At 52.1% G+C, this 13,835-nt stretch overlaps 6 protein-coding genes across 6 annotated transcripts; 5 read left to right on the top strand and 1 right to left on the bottom strand.

Annotated features, from left to right (window-relative positions):
- Window positions 1-316: 316 nt before the first annotated feature.
- Window positions 317-1,969, top strand: PMZ80_002509 (uncharacterized protein; the record flags this gene model as incomplete). Its single annotated transcript, XM_064870942.1, has 1 exon — window positions 317-1,969. One exon carries the CDS (start codon window positions 317-319, stop codon window positions 1,967-1,969), a length of 1,653 nt encoding a protein of 550 aa, XP_064733395.1.
- Window positions 1,970-3,841: 1,872 nt separating this feature from the next.
- On the top strand, window positions 3,842-4,597 carry PMZ80_002508 (uncharacterized protein; the record flags this gene model as incomplete). The annotated part of the gene is made up of 1 exon (XM_064870941.1): window positions 3,842-4,597. One exon carries the CDS (start codon window positions 3,842-3,844, stop codon window positions 4,595-4,597), a length of 756 nt encoding a protein of 251 aa, XP_064733394.1.
- Window positions 4,598-5,391: 794 nt separating this feature from the next.
- PMZ80_002507 (uncharacterized protein) lies at window positions 5,392-6,309 on the bottom strand (the record flags this gene model as incomplete). Its single annotated transcript, XM_064870940.1, has 1 exon — window positions 5,392-6,309. One exon carries the CDS (start codon window positions 6,307-6,309, stop codon window positions 5,392-5,394), a length of 918 nt encoding a protein of 305 aa, XP_064733393.1.
- A 926-nt stretch (window positions 6,310-7,235) lies between these two features.
- On the top strand, window positions 7,236-8,336 carry PMZ80_002506 (uncharacterized protein; the record flags this gene model as incomplete). Its single annotated transcript, XM_064870939.1, has 1 exon — window positions 7,236-8,336. One exon carries the CDS (start codon window positions 7,236-7,238, stop codon window positions 8,334-8,336), a length of 1,101 nt encoding a protein of 366 aa, XP_064733392.1.
- A 720-nt stretch (window positions 8,337-9,056) lies between these two features.
- PMZ80_002505 (uncharacterized protein) lies at window positions 9,057-10,400 on the top strand (the record flags this gene model as incomplete). Its single annotated transcript, XM_064870938.1, has 1 exon — window positions 9,057-10,400. The coding sequence occupies one exon, from the start codon at window positions 9,057-9,059 to the stop codon at window positions 10,398-10,400; it is 1,344 nt and encodes a 447-aa protein (XP_064733391.1).
- Window positions 10,401-10,959: 559 nt separating this feature from the next.
- Window positions 10,960-12,180, top strand: PMZ80_002504 (uncharacterized protein; the record flags this gene model as incomplete). Its single annotated transcript, XM_064870937.1, has 1 exon — window positions 10,960-12,180. One exon carries the CDS (start codon window positions 10,960-10,962, stop codon window positions 12,178-12,180), a length of 1,221 nt encoding a protein of 406 aa, XP_064733390.1.
- Between the last annotated feature and the right edge of the window lie 1,655 nt (window positions 12,181-13,835).

Raw genomic sequence — 13,835 nt, 5'->3', positions numbered from 1 at the left:
TCATATACAAGACACAGCTGTCTATCTGTTAATTTTAGCACAGAATTCCGAACGTTTCGCGTGCGCAGGAACCGTAAAACGGGGTTCCGGAACTACCGGCTGTGAAGTTTTGTGTGGATAAAAACGGCGATATAACTGCTTCCGGTGAATCACCCTATATTATTGGACGGCGTTCCCAGCCGCTCTGCTCGCTAACCAAACCGACCAGTAAATAATCAACGTGAATAGTCGAGCTCAGGATGGGGAGAGCTTCAAGTCTCTTCGCTTCTCGTCGTCCTCACGACAGTCACCAAGGTCACTCCCTTAGGACTTTGACATGTCTACTTTTTTGGAGAGCGCCATATCCAGGGCCTATGTGGTCTCTTCAAGATCGCGATGCTTCACTATTGACAGCGCGACGAAAGCTTTTGCTGCGAACTATGACGTCAGAGGGGATGTGAGGCTCTTCAGCACGTCGAAGTCGAGAGGACGACAAGCCCCACAGCCAGAAGAGACACAGCCCGCACCAACAAGACCGAGTTCTAAGCTCTACAAGGATGCCGATGATGCGGTAAAAGACCTCAAAGATGGGTCTATTTTGCTGTCGGCAGGCTTTGGGCTGTGTGGTGTTGCGCAGACGCTCATTGAGGCTATCGGGAGACGCGGGACAAAAGATCTAACGGCAGTCTCGAACAATGCTGGCCTTGGTAGCAAGGGCCTGGCTGCACTGGTCGAAACAGGTCAGCTCTCGCGCATGATCTGCTCATACTTGGGTGGTAACAAGAGCCTTGAGAAGCAGTATCTTACCGGCCAAATCGCAATAGAACTCTGCCCTCAAGGAACACTGGCCGAAAGGATTCGAGCTGGCGGTGCCGGTATACCTGCATTCTTCACCTCGACCGGCGTCAAGACATTCATCCAATCTGGTCAGATCCCTATTCGTCAACAGCCTGCAGAAGATGGCAGCGGTAAACCAATGGTTATCGAGGCCGGTAAACCTAGGGAAACTAGAATCTTCAACAACAGGGAGTACCTCATGGAATCTGCTATTACTGGTGATTTTGCTATTCTTCGTGCCCACAAAGTCGACAAAGCTGGAAACTGCCAATTCAAGTATACCACGAAGACGTATGCGACAGTCATGGCGAAAGCAGCCGAAGTCGCCGTCGTGGAAGCAGATGAAATTGTGGAGATTGGTGAAATCGACCCTGACCAGGTCGATCTGCCTGGTATCTATATTGATCGCATCATTCAAGCAACAGCAGGCAAAGAAGTCGAAGTCAAGAAGCTAGCATCGAAAGAAGACACATCGGAAACCAGCCCAGCCCAAGCGCGAAGGAACAAAATCGCGAAGCGAGCAGCGCAGGAGCTCAAGGACGGTTATTATGTCAATCTCGGTGTTGGTATTCCAACTCTTGCAGCTTCATTTGTCAAGCCTGATGTCCATGTCTGGCTACAAAGTGAGAATGGGATTCTCGGCATGGGACCGTATCCGGAAAGCGAGGATGAAATTGACCCAGATCTTATCAATGCTGGCAAGGAGACCGTCACACTTCTCCCTGGCGCCTCAACTTTTGATTCCTCTGACTCTTTTGGCATGATTCGAGGTGGTCACGTTGACGTCTCGATACTTGGAGCTCTGCAGGTAAGCGCCGAGGGTGATCTGGCCAACTACATGATCCCAGGCAAGGTCTTCAAGGGTATGGGAGGTGCCATGGACTTGGTCTCCAACCCTGATCTGACCAAAATTGTGGTTGCTACAGATCACGTTGACAAGAATGGCCGTAGCAAGATCGTTCAGGACTGCGGTCTGCCTCTGACTGGTAAGAGCGTTGTGAGCACCATCATCACAGACCTCTGCGTCTTCCAGGTTGACAGGAAGAAAGGAGGACTAACCTTGACTGAGCTTGCGGAAGGTGTCACAGTGGAGGATATTAAGAGCAAGACGGACGCTAAATTTGCGGTTGCACCTGATGTGAAGCAGATGTGAGACGGATGATCGGATTATGCAGCTTGCCGCTGGTTTGAACAGCTGGAGATCTACAAATTGCATATCGAGCTATGGATGGTTTGGAAAGGACACTCACTGTATATCGGGCTAGGTTTGGACCGGCAATCCGAGGCGTCTTGGTCTCACAATGATGGCATTGATAGCACATGTTTCTCCACGTGTTCTTCTTCGTGCCTTCCTGATCGACCATGAATCGTGTTGTGTCCGACCAATTCGCTTCTAATTTGCTCCCGTCTGCACCTTCCTCCTCTGCAATCACAGTGCAACATGCGTGCCCTTAACCATGCCGCTGCGCGTTCCCGACTTTACACGGATGGTATCTTTCCTCCGCACCCCTAGCATGCACCGCAGGCCGCCTTCTGTGCGGAAAGTCGCGGTAAGGAAATCTTTTGTACCACGACGGGGACTTGTCATTCATGGTTGCTGGCCGCTACAACCCGCTCGAAGCTCTTTAACCGGTTGGTATGGAACCAACCTTGAACGTGCTTCTGTGTTCTGCAATGACTGTGGTCGCATCCCAGCGGCGTTGCGGATGGGACGATCGTGCTCGAGGGCTGTGACTCGGGGATGTGCAGCCGCAACAGGGTATCGTTGTCTTTTGCTGCAAAGGTCACTCTGTGTGGATGGCAACATCACCCACCGAGAGGACGCATAGCTTCTGCCACGAATAGTGTGAAGAGTTTTGTATACTTGGTTCTGACATGCAACTTGTCCTGAGCTATCGGCAGCTCGCCAAGGTCGCTATCCACAACGGAAGGAGCCTACGCTGATCGAGGCGCGCCCGCGGGAGTGTTCTATCAGCGAATCAGCGGGCGTCCTCAGGCGAGCTGACCCCTAAATTAGTGTAGCGAAGCTTTGCTTTCGTTCATCATTTTCGATAGTCTTTCTTCAACCAGCGACTACTGTCAATAGCGAACATGCATTTTCGCTTTCTGTCAAGGCACTATTGTCAGGCCACATAGTGTGGCCATTGATACAGTCTCGCTTAAGACAATCTACACAATACACATTGAAGCGATACCGAAATTGTTGTCCGACAACTTGGAAGAACAACCCCTGACAATCTCCAGGCCTGCAACCATTCTTCTGTCGTCGGTTGTGCGGTTCTATTATATTGCGACGTTGTACAGGCACAGAAACCATGAAAGGCAATTATTGACTCCACGTAGCAAAGCTTGTGCTCTGGTATCAGCTGTTCAGAGGCTCGAGCTTGCAACTTACACTTTCTTGCCACAACCAATATCCAGGGGCCTACAAGCGCTTCTGTAATCTTACTGGCCGAGGACATTCTCATCGCCACCATGGCGAATCATTTTCAGCTCTCTCGCGACCTCATGTCCCAGATCGCTGACGCTGCAACCTGGTAGTGCCACGTGCCGGAGCAGTCTTAGTTCGGCCATTCAGAGTGTTCCGCGAGCATCTGACAGCATTCAGGCCAATACCACTGACCTACGTTGATCATGGGCTACATCTGCAGGCGTTCGATTTAGTAAGATCTCGTCTGGATGATTCCCGGAAAAGGCACTACTAGGATGCTCATGCTTGAAAGCTGAAGCAAAACAAGGTCTCTGACCGAGACAACTCCTGGTGGAACAATGACTCTATGGATGGCCGCGCATATATTTGCGGCTTGCTCTTGCTCGCGACCACTTCTGGCCTGCCTGATATTGTAAAGGTGAGTCGTCCATTGTCATTCACTGATCGCGCAGACCAGTGCACGCGAACCTGAGTTAGCCTCGCCAAACAATAAGAGCGCCATTTGCTGCTTCCTCCTCAGAAAGCTCTGCCTTCGACCAGACAATATACTACCCAATGCACATACCAGTGGTTGTAAGACCACAAACTGCGAGGATGCAGCTTTCGTCGTCTGTGTACGAAGTCCTCAATACACCACCAGAGTTTGAGCATTCAGATGAAGCGACGGAGTACTTTTCTCTCACAGCACCATCCAACACGAAACTAAGCAGGAAATCGCTTGAAGAGGATGAGCTCACCGCGCCTATGCTCCTTCACCGCAAACGGCAACCTTTCACTCTGGCAGAAGTCACTGTGTCAGTCGACTTCCAGGCCGATTGGGATCAAGGCGGCCTTGTCATCTTCCTCGGAGGACATCCAGTACAAAGCCAGCAATCTTCGCGGTCGCTCCGAAGGCCTTACGTCGTCGTGGACCCCCGCTTGAATCGGACATCACATAAATGGGCACGCGTCGCATTAGAAATGACAGGAGGCGAACTCCACATTTCTACGCTCGTGGCAAATCCGAAATGTGGTGTTGATTGGGCGTCTACACCGGCCTTTCCGCACATACAAGGGATACACGCTGCAGACGTTTCAATGCCCAGCTTGAGACTGAAGCTTGAGAGGGTTGGCGCAGATCTGTGGGTGTGGTACATGGTTCCGGAGACACAATTTCAAGCTGGGTATGTACCTACGCCGGAGTTCGTCAGCAGACAGTGGCGGAAGTGCAGAGAGGTGGTGAACTTCTTTGATGAGCAGTCAATGAAGGATGATGTCTGGGTGGGATGCTATGCGAGCAGACCAGTCGAGGCTGAACCTGAAATCGACGAGGGCCTTTTTGTCGAATTCGAAGACCTCGAGATACTCTGATCGCACGATGCGGGTTCTTTCACGGCCCAACAGTTCCCGTTGCTGACCACGGGTATACAAGGACTCAATCGAGCAAAACAATTGCGGTGGCCTTTTCGGATCGTGCCATAATCTAGGATCAAGTCGTTGCAACAATCAGCCTCCCGAACGGTTCAAACCTACATCCAGACAGGCCTTGATGGTTCTGGGCAAACATCGCCTTTGTTCAAGCGCCATCCGCAATTGTCCATGATCAACCTCAAAGACCTCCACGATATAGAGAGTCAGGCTATCTCGAAAGCATCGAACAGCAACACTGACGAAGCTGAGCAATGCTTGCGGAGCTCAAGTGTATATCAATGTTCTTCTCAGCGACGACGCAGAAGCGCAGTCGAATTGACAGCGTGGTGCTACCCAGAAGCCGTTCCCAGCGCTCAAACGGGGGCACATTATTTGTGCACTACAGGGTGCCGCTTCGAGGTTAGCCTGTTTCGAGATACACAGTCGATGCCCTCTAGGCAGACCAACTGAGAGAGTTTATTGAATTTAGGCAGTGCCAACAATCGGGCAGATCCGAGAGACGAAAAGACTTTGGATCGAAACGCCAAAACCAAGCATATCGATTTGCGTACCCTTAAATATGTGCCATGTGAGACTTTCCAATACATCCTTTGATTCTACCATAGTTCAGCTGGTTTCAGCTTGTCCTTGAGTGATTGCACCTATCTAGGTCCGCCTGTCGCTAGTGTCCCCGCTTCCAATCAACGATGCTGAAGACCTACATGAAATACGATGCATTAACCCAACTCCATACCTCACAACTTCGCCTTCCCCAAACCCGGTGCAAAACTCGTCCCACCACTACTCTGCGTCATCTCCGCATCACCCTCCTGCATCGTACCAATGCCCTTAACCAACTCATCAATCCAACCCAACAACCACGCATTCCCCTCCTCACTACTCAGCCACTTCCCGCCCTGCACCTCAACCTCGCCCTCCGCCTCCGCATCTCCCCTCTCATACGCCTTCCTCAACCCAAACACATGACTCACAACCTGCGGTCCCACACCCGTCTGCGCGCGCAAACACGCAATCGCAACCAAACTCGTCAGAACCCGTCCCACGTGCGTTTCCCTCGGCTTCTCCTCCCCGTCCACATACGTGTGTCTGCTCGGGTTACTCAGCAGGCTCGCATAGTGACCGTGAATAATATGCACTGGTAGATCAGGATGGCTCTGTCCAAGCTTACTGAGCAATTTCCGCTCGAAGCCGTAGTAGACGCTATCCCAGAGTCCGAGGCCGTCATTCTTCCGCTGCTCGATGTTGTCGGTTTTGAACTCACGCGTTGGTTTGTTTGAGAGTTTTGTTCTGACGTCCTCTGGGAGAGCGCTGTAGAAGGCGCCGAGGCAGTTGATGCTCCGGGGGATACCGTTGAATGAGATGCATTTCAGTCCTACTTCCCTTTGTAGCTCGGCGGTAAGGACAGGGTTTAGGCTACGGTCCTGTTTTTGAGCTGTGTCCCAGAGGAGAGTCATTGCGCTCGGGGCGTTCATGGTCATTGCTGTTGCGGTGGAGAAGGTGAGCCATGCTGGGGTGCTGACGCCGTGGTCGCGGGCTTCGGAGGCGAGTTTGGAGATTGTGGGGGTTAGGGTGCTAGGATTTACGACTGTGTAGGATGGTTTCGCAAAGGGGGCGTTGATGAGTTGTTTTAGGGCTGGGGAGAGCTTTGACATCGTCGGTGATGTGCCGGTTGCTGGGCTGTTTGGCGGTGCTTGCAAGCTGTTAGACGACTTTGAACGTGCTGTTGATAAAGCCTGCCCTGGACTTTGGAGCGCGGCCTTCTCCTGGCTCTGTAATTGTGAAAGCCTTGGTTCGTTTGTGTCCAAGATCGCTGCCCGATATTTCTGTATGTCTTGTTGAGATGCTTGGGGACCTGATCGCGTGGAACGTTCCTGCACCTCTGCTTCCTCCCTACGTCTACTGGTATCACAGTGTTTCGTTTTCAAAGCCCGGACTTTGTCGTGCTCAGTACCAAGAGAAATTGAGCTCAAGCTTGAGCTATTGCCTTTCACCATGAAGCACTAGAATGTCTCAATTACCGCGTCGCACTTCTCGTCAGGACTCTAAGCGAGGTCCACGAGGTTCGTCATCGGCTCGACGCGATTCGGTGTCAAAACAATCGCCGTCCCGCTTGGTAGCAAAACGCCGGCCGAACTACACTCTATCAGAAAGACCAGTAACGTGGCTATGGATTCAAGATCGGCATACTCTCTCTAGGTCCACCAAGTCTGCGCCCATACCAAAACAGAGAGCCGAATATCGCTACGAGGACAGCAGATCCCAGTGTTTCTCAGTGTTTTTGCAATTCTATAACACTGAGCACAATAACCACAACGTTGATGTATCATCATACGAGCCGTTACGCTGCTGAGAATGGCTCAGGCAGACGACGTTGTTGACGATCAACTTCTGGTGTGCGTCATTCCAAGATTCCCGATGGAGCAAGCTGCGATAGACGACGTGTACGCAGAGCTACCGTGAGTATGCAGCTATGGTGACACTATTAATCTCTTTTCTGCTTTATCCGAATTTTGTGCTAATATTGGACTAATTTTTGACCTCGTGTAACCTGACTTCCCCATCAAGAAGTCAACACAATATGTCGTGGAAAGACCAATTCAAAAGGTACAAGGGCGAGTGGGACAAATTCAACTCAAAGCACAATATCCTGCCCGGCAGTCAGGGGCAGCAACAGCAACAGCAGCCACCGCAATACTCGTACCCTCCACAGCAGTATCCTCCTCAGGGCCAATACCCACAAACACCGCCGCCTCCTGGCCAGCAGCAACAGCAGAGCCTCTATAATCGTCCTCCACCTCCCGGACCACAAGGTCAATATGGCTTTCCACCGCCCCCGCAGCCAGGCTACAACCCGCAGTCACAGTCACATCCACTGCCTCCACAGCAACCAATAAATCCTGTCTACTGGCAGGCACGCTTTGAGCCGGGTGCGCCGGTCACGCAAGAATGGGATGCAAAACAGGGCAACAACAACGGTTGGGGCAATAATGAGCTTGAGAATTATACTTCCAACCCAGAGAATGCCTTCTATACGCAGGATGGCAAGCTTATCGTGAGAGCTATCTCGAACAATAATCACCCAGACCCAGCCCACAAATATACCTCTGCCCGACTTGTGTCGCGGCAGCGCCTAGCAAGAGACAGAGGTGTATTGACTGCGGTAATTACAAGCCCTTGTGCGAGTGGAATATGGCCTGCGTTCTGGCTACTTCCTTTTGAACCCTTCACCTGGCCAGGAGATGGAGAGGTTGATATCATGGAGACCTGGAACGGCGACCGCACAAATCATTCTTGCCTCCACTGGGGTAAGTACGACGGGGCGGATTGGAATAAACATATCACTCAGATGACACAGCTGCATGACATGGATAGGCGACCAGTGAGATATGATCTTACTTGGGACCAGCCAAATGGACAGCCGGGTCAGGGACGTTTGATATGGCATATTGACGGCAGACCTGTTATGAAGGCACCTATACCACAAGGGTCAAGGCCAATGCGTGACTTCACTATTCTATTCAATGTGGCTATGGGAGGCAACGTCTGTGCTGGCCAGATACCAAGAGATGGAGCCTATGATATGGTCGTGCATTATTGTGCTATGAGCGCTGAGCCCGAAGGCGGCTGGGCAAGGTTTGAGAACGATTGGAGGGCTGCACCGGACGGGAAGGTCGGCTAAGCGAGCGATCCGGCGGGGAAAGGGCTAAATTGCGGCTTCCAGTTCACTGCCTGACTGCAGATACTTCGAATCTGCTACGCCTTCCACAAATATATTAGTCCAAGAAATCCATACCATGTCACCGCACGCCATCTTTCTGCAACCGCAAGACGGCAGCCGAATATGCCTCGCCAGTCCACGGGATGCTATACTGTGATCATTATTTGTTGATTTGTGTCGCTTTCCACTACTAAGCGCTGGCCTATGTCAGGCCCAAAAAAGCATACTGCCATGCATGCAGGCAATTCAAGCTCGCCAAGACAATCGCCTGGTATGAAACCTTCTGTACCTGCCATCTACATGTTGCGAGAAGTGCAGGTACTATCAAGCACTCCTACTCTGGATCGAGCTTGTGGTGTCTGTCCATGCAGATTGTCAAATGCCATGTTTCAAACCGAACCAGCTCTGCAGGTCGCTTAGTCGCGCTACGCCAGATCGAGCCACCTCCTCATGCCGACAGCGGTACGCAATTGGCCATATATGCTGTGCTGGCAAGCAGCCAAAAGCTAGACCAATAATGCCTTCTATCCCCAACTGGGATCCTTGCGAGCACCATGACTATCTGTCCAGCATGTTCGATGTGACTCAGAAACACGAATAGACAACGGTCCACCATCTCAACGTACAACATGTCACAATGGCATTCTTGAAAATTGTCAGTTCGGATCACGTTATGCCGTCATGGGTAAACTGCGCACTGTCAGAGAGTTGATGACCGACCTGGGTATTCTGGACGCAGAGAAGGACGTCTTTAGAGAGGATGTGTTCCTGTTTCTGGCAGAACATACAGGCTCGACGGAGCAAGCACTCAAATTATCTATACCCGAAATCCAACGTCTATCAAAGAGGTTCATTAACTCCGACAAAGGCACGTTCTATTTTGCCCGCAGAGGTGCATCCAACCACTGGAGTCACGGCACTAGCAGAGAAGATGTTGAGAGCGCCTTGCCAGACATCATCAGGCGATGGATAAAGAACAGGAAAGACCACATCTCGAAGGCGGATGTTGCCGCTCTGGCCAAACTCACCAGACCTTCCGTCACTGGGAATGTTTTGGCAGGCTCGTGTCTAGTCAGAGAACCTGTTTATGGGGTCGCGAGGGCAGCAGAACCAGCAGATGATTCACGTGTGGCCACAACAACGAGTGAAACCGAAGACGACGCCTTTACCTTGCCGGACATTTCCCACGACGGCCAGACCGACGCATCAAGCTTGCCGGACATTGACGATCTCGTGCGCGGACAGAGGAAGCGCCCGCCTCGACCTCCAAGCCCACCGAAATGGTCAGCCACGCCTGAACCAATAGTTGTTCGTCTGTCGGACGATGAAGTGCCGCTGAGTACGCTGCTCAGGAAAACAGCTTCACGTCAACAGCGTCCACAGGATCATACCTTAGATCTTCGCACTTCACCCGCCGCAAACCCAAAGCGCAAGCACACTGACTCTAATACTGGGCCAGAGCGACACAGCAACAAACTTCCGGCAGCAAACAGCAAAAGACCGCGTCACATTCCCGAGGACGAACCACTAGCGACAAATGCAAACATAACGACAGGTAATACTAGACCACAAGCAACAGTGATTCATACTTCACCTGGCATCAGGAACGCTTTGCATACGCCAGTCTCGGCGCAGCATGTTGGTCCTCAAGCTTTGAGGGATGGGACCGCCTCAGCTCAGCCAGGTACACAACATATTTCCTTGTCTGGAAGCGGTTCCTTCATACAAACGCTTTCTATCCAGCAAGACGCGCTCATCAGCATTCCGCATACTGTCTTAGATTACGTCCGCAAGTGCGAAAAAGCCAGTCTGAACAGAGCTAATGCCAAGGAGATAACCCAAGCAGACCGAAAAAGGCACCAGGACAAATCTAAGCTCTTTCGGGACCTCTGCGCAGACTTGGAATCGAGGATCGTGGCGTTATGCTCGATGCAAACCAAGAACGAGGATTCAGGAGACAATCACCTGAAGGCGCGGAACGAGTCTTCACAGCCTGAGATCAGCTCTTATGCCCTGTGGGATTGAGATGGTCGACATTTATGGTTCGGACACTATATGGCTGGATATTGCATGCATTGTTCAGCTGAGCGGACAGTGAGCAGAAGCAACGGTTCGCTTGGCGTCGCTATCTAAGCGCCGACCTTTCTGAGACCGTGCTCGAACGCCTTATGTTTGAGGTATAGGCACGGCCCCAAGACATGGCAAATCGCAGTAGCCAGACCTGATCCACTGCTAGTCATGGCACTACATGCTGAGCCACCCTATGTGCAGACTCTCGTCACGGTCGTACTCCTAACTTGGAAGCTCGAAATGGTAAAGCCTGTGGCTTCAATAATGCTTCTGACCAGCTGCAGCTTAGTGCAGTATGGATAGCATATGCAGCTTCTGTTCTCAAGCCGAGAACCTTCTCGCAAGCAGTGGGTGTGAGCCTGTTCTGCAAGGCTGACTGAAGCCATGCTGCAGCCTACTTCAGCCCCAAGAGGCTCACTCGAGCTGTCTATTTCGACAATGTCATACTTGAGACAGCGATTTTGGAGCAAATGTGGCATGATACACCAGTACTTCTTTGTTCCCTCACACGATCATGTCGAAACGAAAATCTATCGCAGATACCTTCCGAGAAATCGGCTTAGAGAGACCGAGAGACCAAAACACAATCAAGACGCAGATTCTTGACTATCTCGACCAGACTTGCGGCTCCCGGGAACAAGTCGTGAACCTGAAGCTGAAGGGACTTAGCAATCTTTTGGACCGATTTCTTGACACTGGTGCTGGCAGATATCATTTTCCTCGGGATAGAGATAATGGCCAGTGGATACACTACTGCAGTAGGGACGAAGTGATGAACAAGCTTGCCGAGATTGTGACGAAGTGGTTGCCTGGGCTGAAGAAGAAGGATAAAGGAGTCAAGCCAAGAAGCACCAAGGGCCTAAAGCAAGGGAGCAATGTCTGCAAAACCTCCAAACACCCAAGGAGGATGACCATTCCCGAGCTAGAGGCAAATCAAGGCATTGAGCTCGACTGTGAACTTCGGAAGGAATTTCCAGATCTCGACGAAATCTTCACTGAACCTCCCACTCCTGTATCAAGAGACACAAGGGAAGAGACGGTCATGCCGGACCCAATTGTACCTGATGCTGAACCTCAGACCCAGACCGCACATGGGCCCGCTTCGAAGTCCGCTATCCTTCCTTCGTCGCACTTCAGAGCCGTCGACTCATCGAGCACGAACGCCATGGTGCCAGAATCCTCAGGCACGAAGCGCAGATATCAAGAGACAACCATCGCGAGTCAGGAGCACGAAGATGAAACAGAGGACGAAACAGACGAGGAGGACCTGAAAGGCCCAGTCCATCAAGTCGGGCTTAGCAACAAGAAGCCTCGCCTGGACCGTCCAGCTTCGTGCCCACGGCCGATGGTTAACGATGGCGGAGAAATACTCGTGGGCCGCCCCGCCACTCCGCCGCAACTTCCGAGCCTTGCGTCACCTCGTCCAGCTGAGGAAACTCAACAACCCAACATCGTTTCCTATCGCATCGACATCCCAGCGGATCTGTTCACCCGTGTCAATTTACAAGACCGAGCTTCTTTCTGGCCAGACTTGATGACAGACATGATTCGTGACCGCCAGCAAGCACGGACAGGGCTTGATGCAGAGAGAAACGAGCTACACAACGAAGATGTTAGAGGCATCAGTGCCATCGACCGTGTACTACAGGACCTGCATGACGACTTCGAGGCTATCAGAATGATCTGGAGTGGCCGCCGGCGAGATTTCGAGGACATGGTACGTCGGAGGGAATAAATGCCAACCGCCGTCGGTGAGTCAATGAAGCAGAACAGCACGACCACTCCTTTCAGAACGTGAGAAATTGTCTACAGATTCATGGTGCGCGTATAACAGGATGAAACAGAATGATTAGGTAAACGAAGGGGTTTAGGCGTTCATGGCTCTGGGCTGCACGGCGCGATCACAGTACATGCTAGAGAAGGGACATCGGCAGTTGCCGTGGCGTACTGAGGCAATTGCAAACCAACAGGAGTACCTCAAATCTCGGAATTAGATACAGAGCTCGGGAAAATGCCTCTTCGTCCCACATTACATCCTTCCGATGCCCAATCTCCGCAGCTCTACTCTGACACCACCATCCAGATGCCTCGTTACTTGCTAACCGTTCTTCACCCAAACACAACACAACTCCCTATTGCGACACCAAGACGGTCCATGCCCGTGCCACCATGTATCAAGCAGACGCAATACTGCAAACCAAAGTCCATCGCCCCTCCAATCATGTATCGTGCACTCAATCCTCGAGACCAGGCACGACCGAACTGTCGAATTCGCAATGGTAGTCGCGATCGAGGTGCAAGTGAAGCAAGCAAGGAAGGAACGTACAACCCAGATCTCAACTTACGAGGAAGGCACCCCCAGGTGATTTCTACTGGAAGGTACAACTCACCTCGACCCGAGGAAGGCGCAACCAAAGTCCTTCGGAGGAAGGAACAACCCGTGTCTGAGGCATGGAAGGCGCGACTGGACAGACCTAGAAGACTAGGCAAGCGCGACTCATTCTCGGAGAAGGCACGACCCAAGCTGTTGTTTTGAGGAAAGCACGACCCACGCATCGTGGCAGGTACGACCCAGACCCGGAGAAGGCGCGATCAAGTCCCTTTCAGGAAAGAACGACCTATATTCTAAGAACGGATGGTGCGACTAGGCGGACCTAGAAGATAAGGCAGGTGCGACCGGCTTTTTGGAGAAGGCACGACCCATCCTAATGTGTTGATGAAGACGGAACGACATACGCATCGTAGCAGGCACGGCCGAGCCCGACGAAGGTGCAGCCGATATTCATGCGAGGAAGGAACGACATACTTCGAGGATGGAAGGCACGACCGGGCAGGCCTATGAAGCAAGGCAGGTGCGACCCGTCCTGATGTTTTGAGGAAGGTACGATTCACGTGTCAGGGAAGGGCCGATCCATCTCCGACGGTAGGCGCGACTGAGCCAAAAGGTAGGAAGGCGCGAAGGAGGTTAAGCCAAGGAAGGCGCGCCGTGACCGGCGATCTCCGAGTAAGGTGCGGCGGGACGACAAGGCGTAGAGGGGATAGTGCGGTCCACTGGTAGTTATCGAGGAAGCTACAATCCACCGATCAGCTAAGGAAGGCGCGACTCTGATCCTCCGAGGAAGGGACGACCCGGTTGGCGACCAACGAGGAAGGTACGACTCTTCCTGTCATCGAGGAAGGTGCAAAGCAGCGCTACTGATAGGAAGGAGCGGCGTCGCGCTCGAGAAGGAGATTGCGACCGCAACCACAGACACTACTATCGGTAAGTCTCCACGACGTTACCTGGTGGCAAAGCGCGCGGTGCATACAAGAAGAGCAGACGATCGAGAAGACCATTCACAAAGGCCAAAAGCCAATCTATTGCAGCTCATGTATGTTCTCCTTTTCCTC

The sequence above is a fragment of the Knufia obscura genome (assembly GCF_036327395.1).
Source record: "Knufia obscura strain CCFEE 5817 isolate CBS 148926 chromosome Unknown scaffold_2, whole genome shotgun sequence".
NCBI lineage: Eukaryota > Fungi > Ascomycota > Eurotiomycetes > Chaetothyriales > Trichomeriaceae > Knufia > Knufia obscura.
The sequence above is the reverse complement of the archived record's forward strand: the minus strand, read 5'-3'. Positions and strand labels throughout refer to the sequence as shown.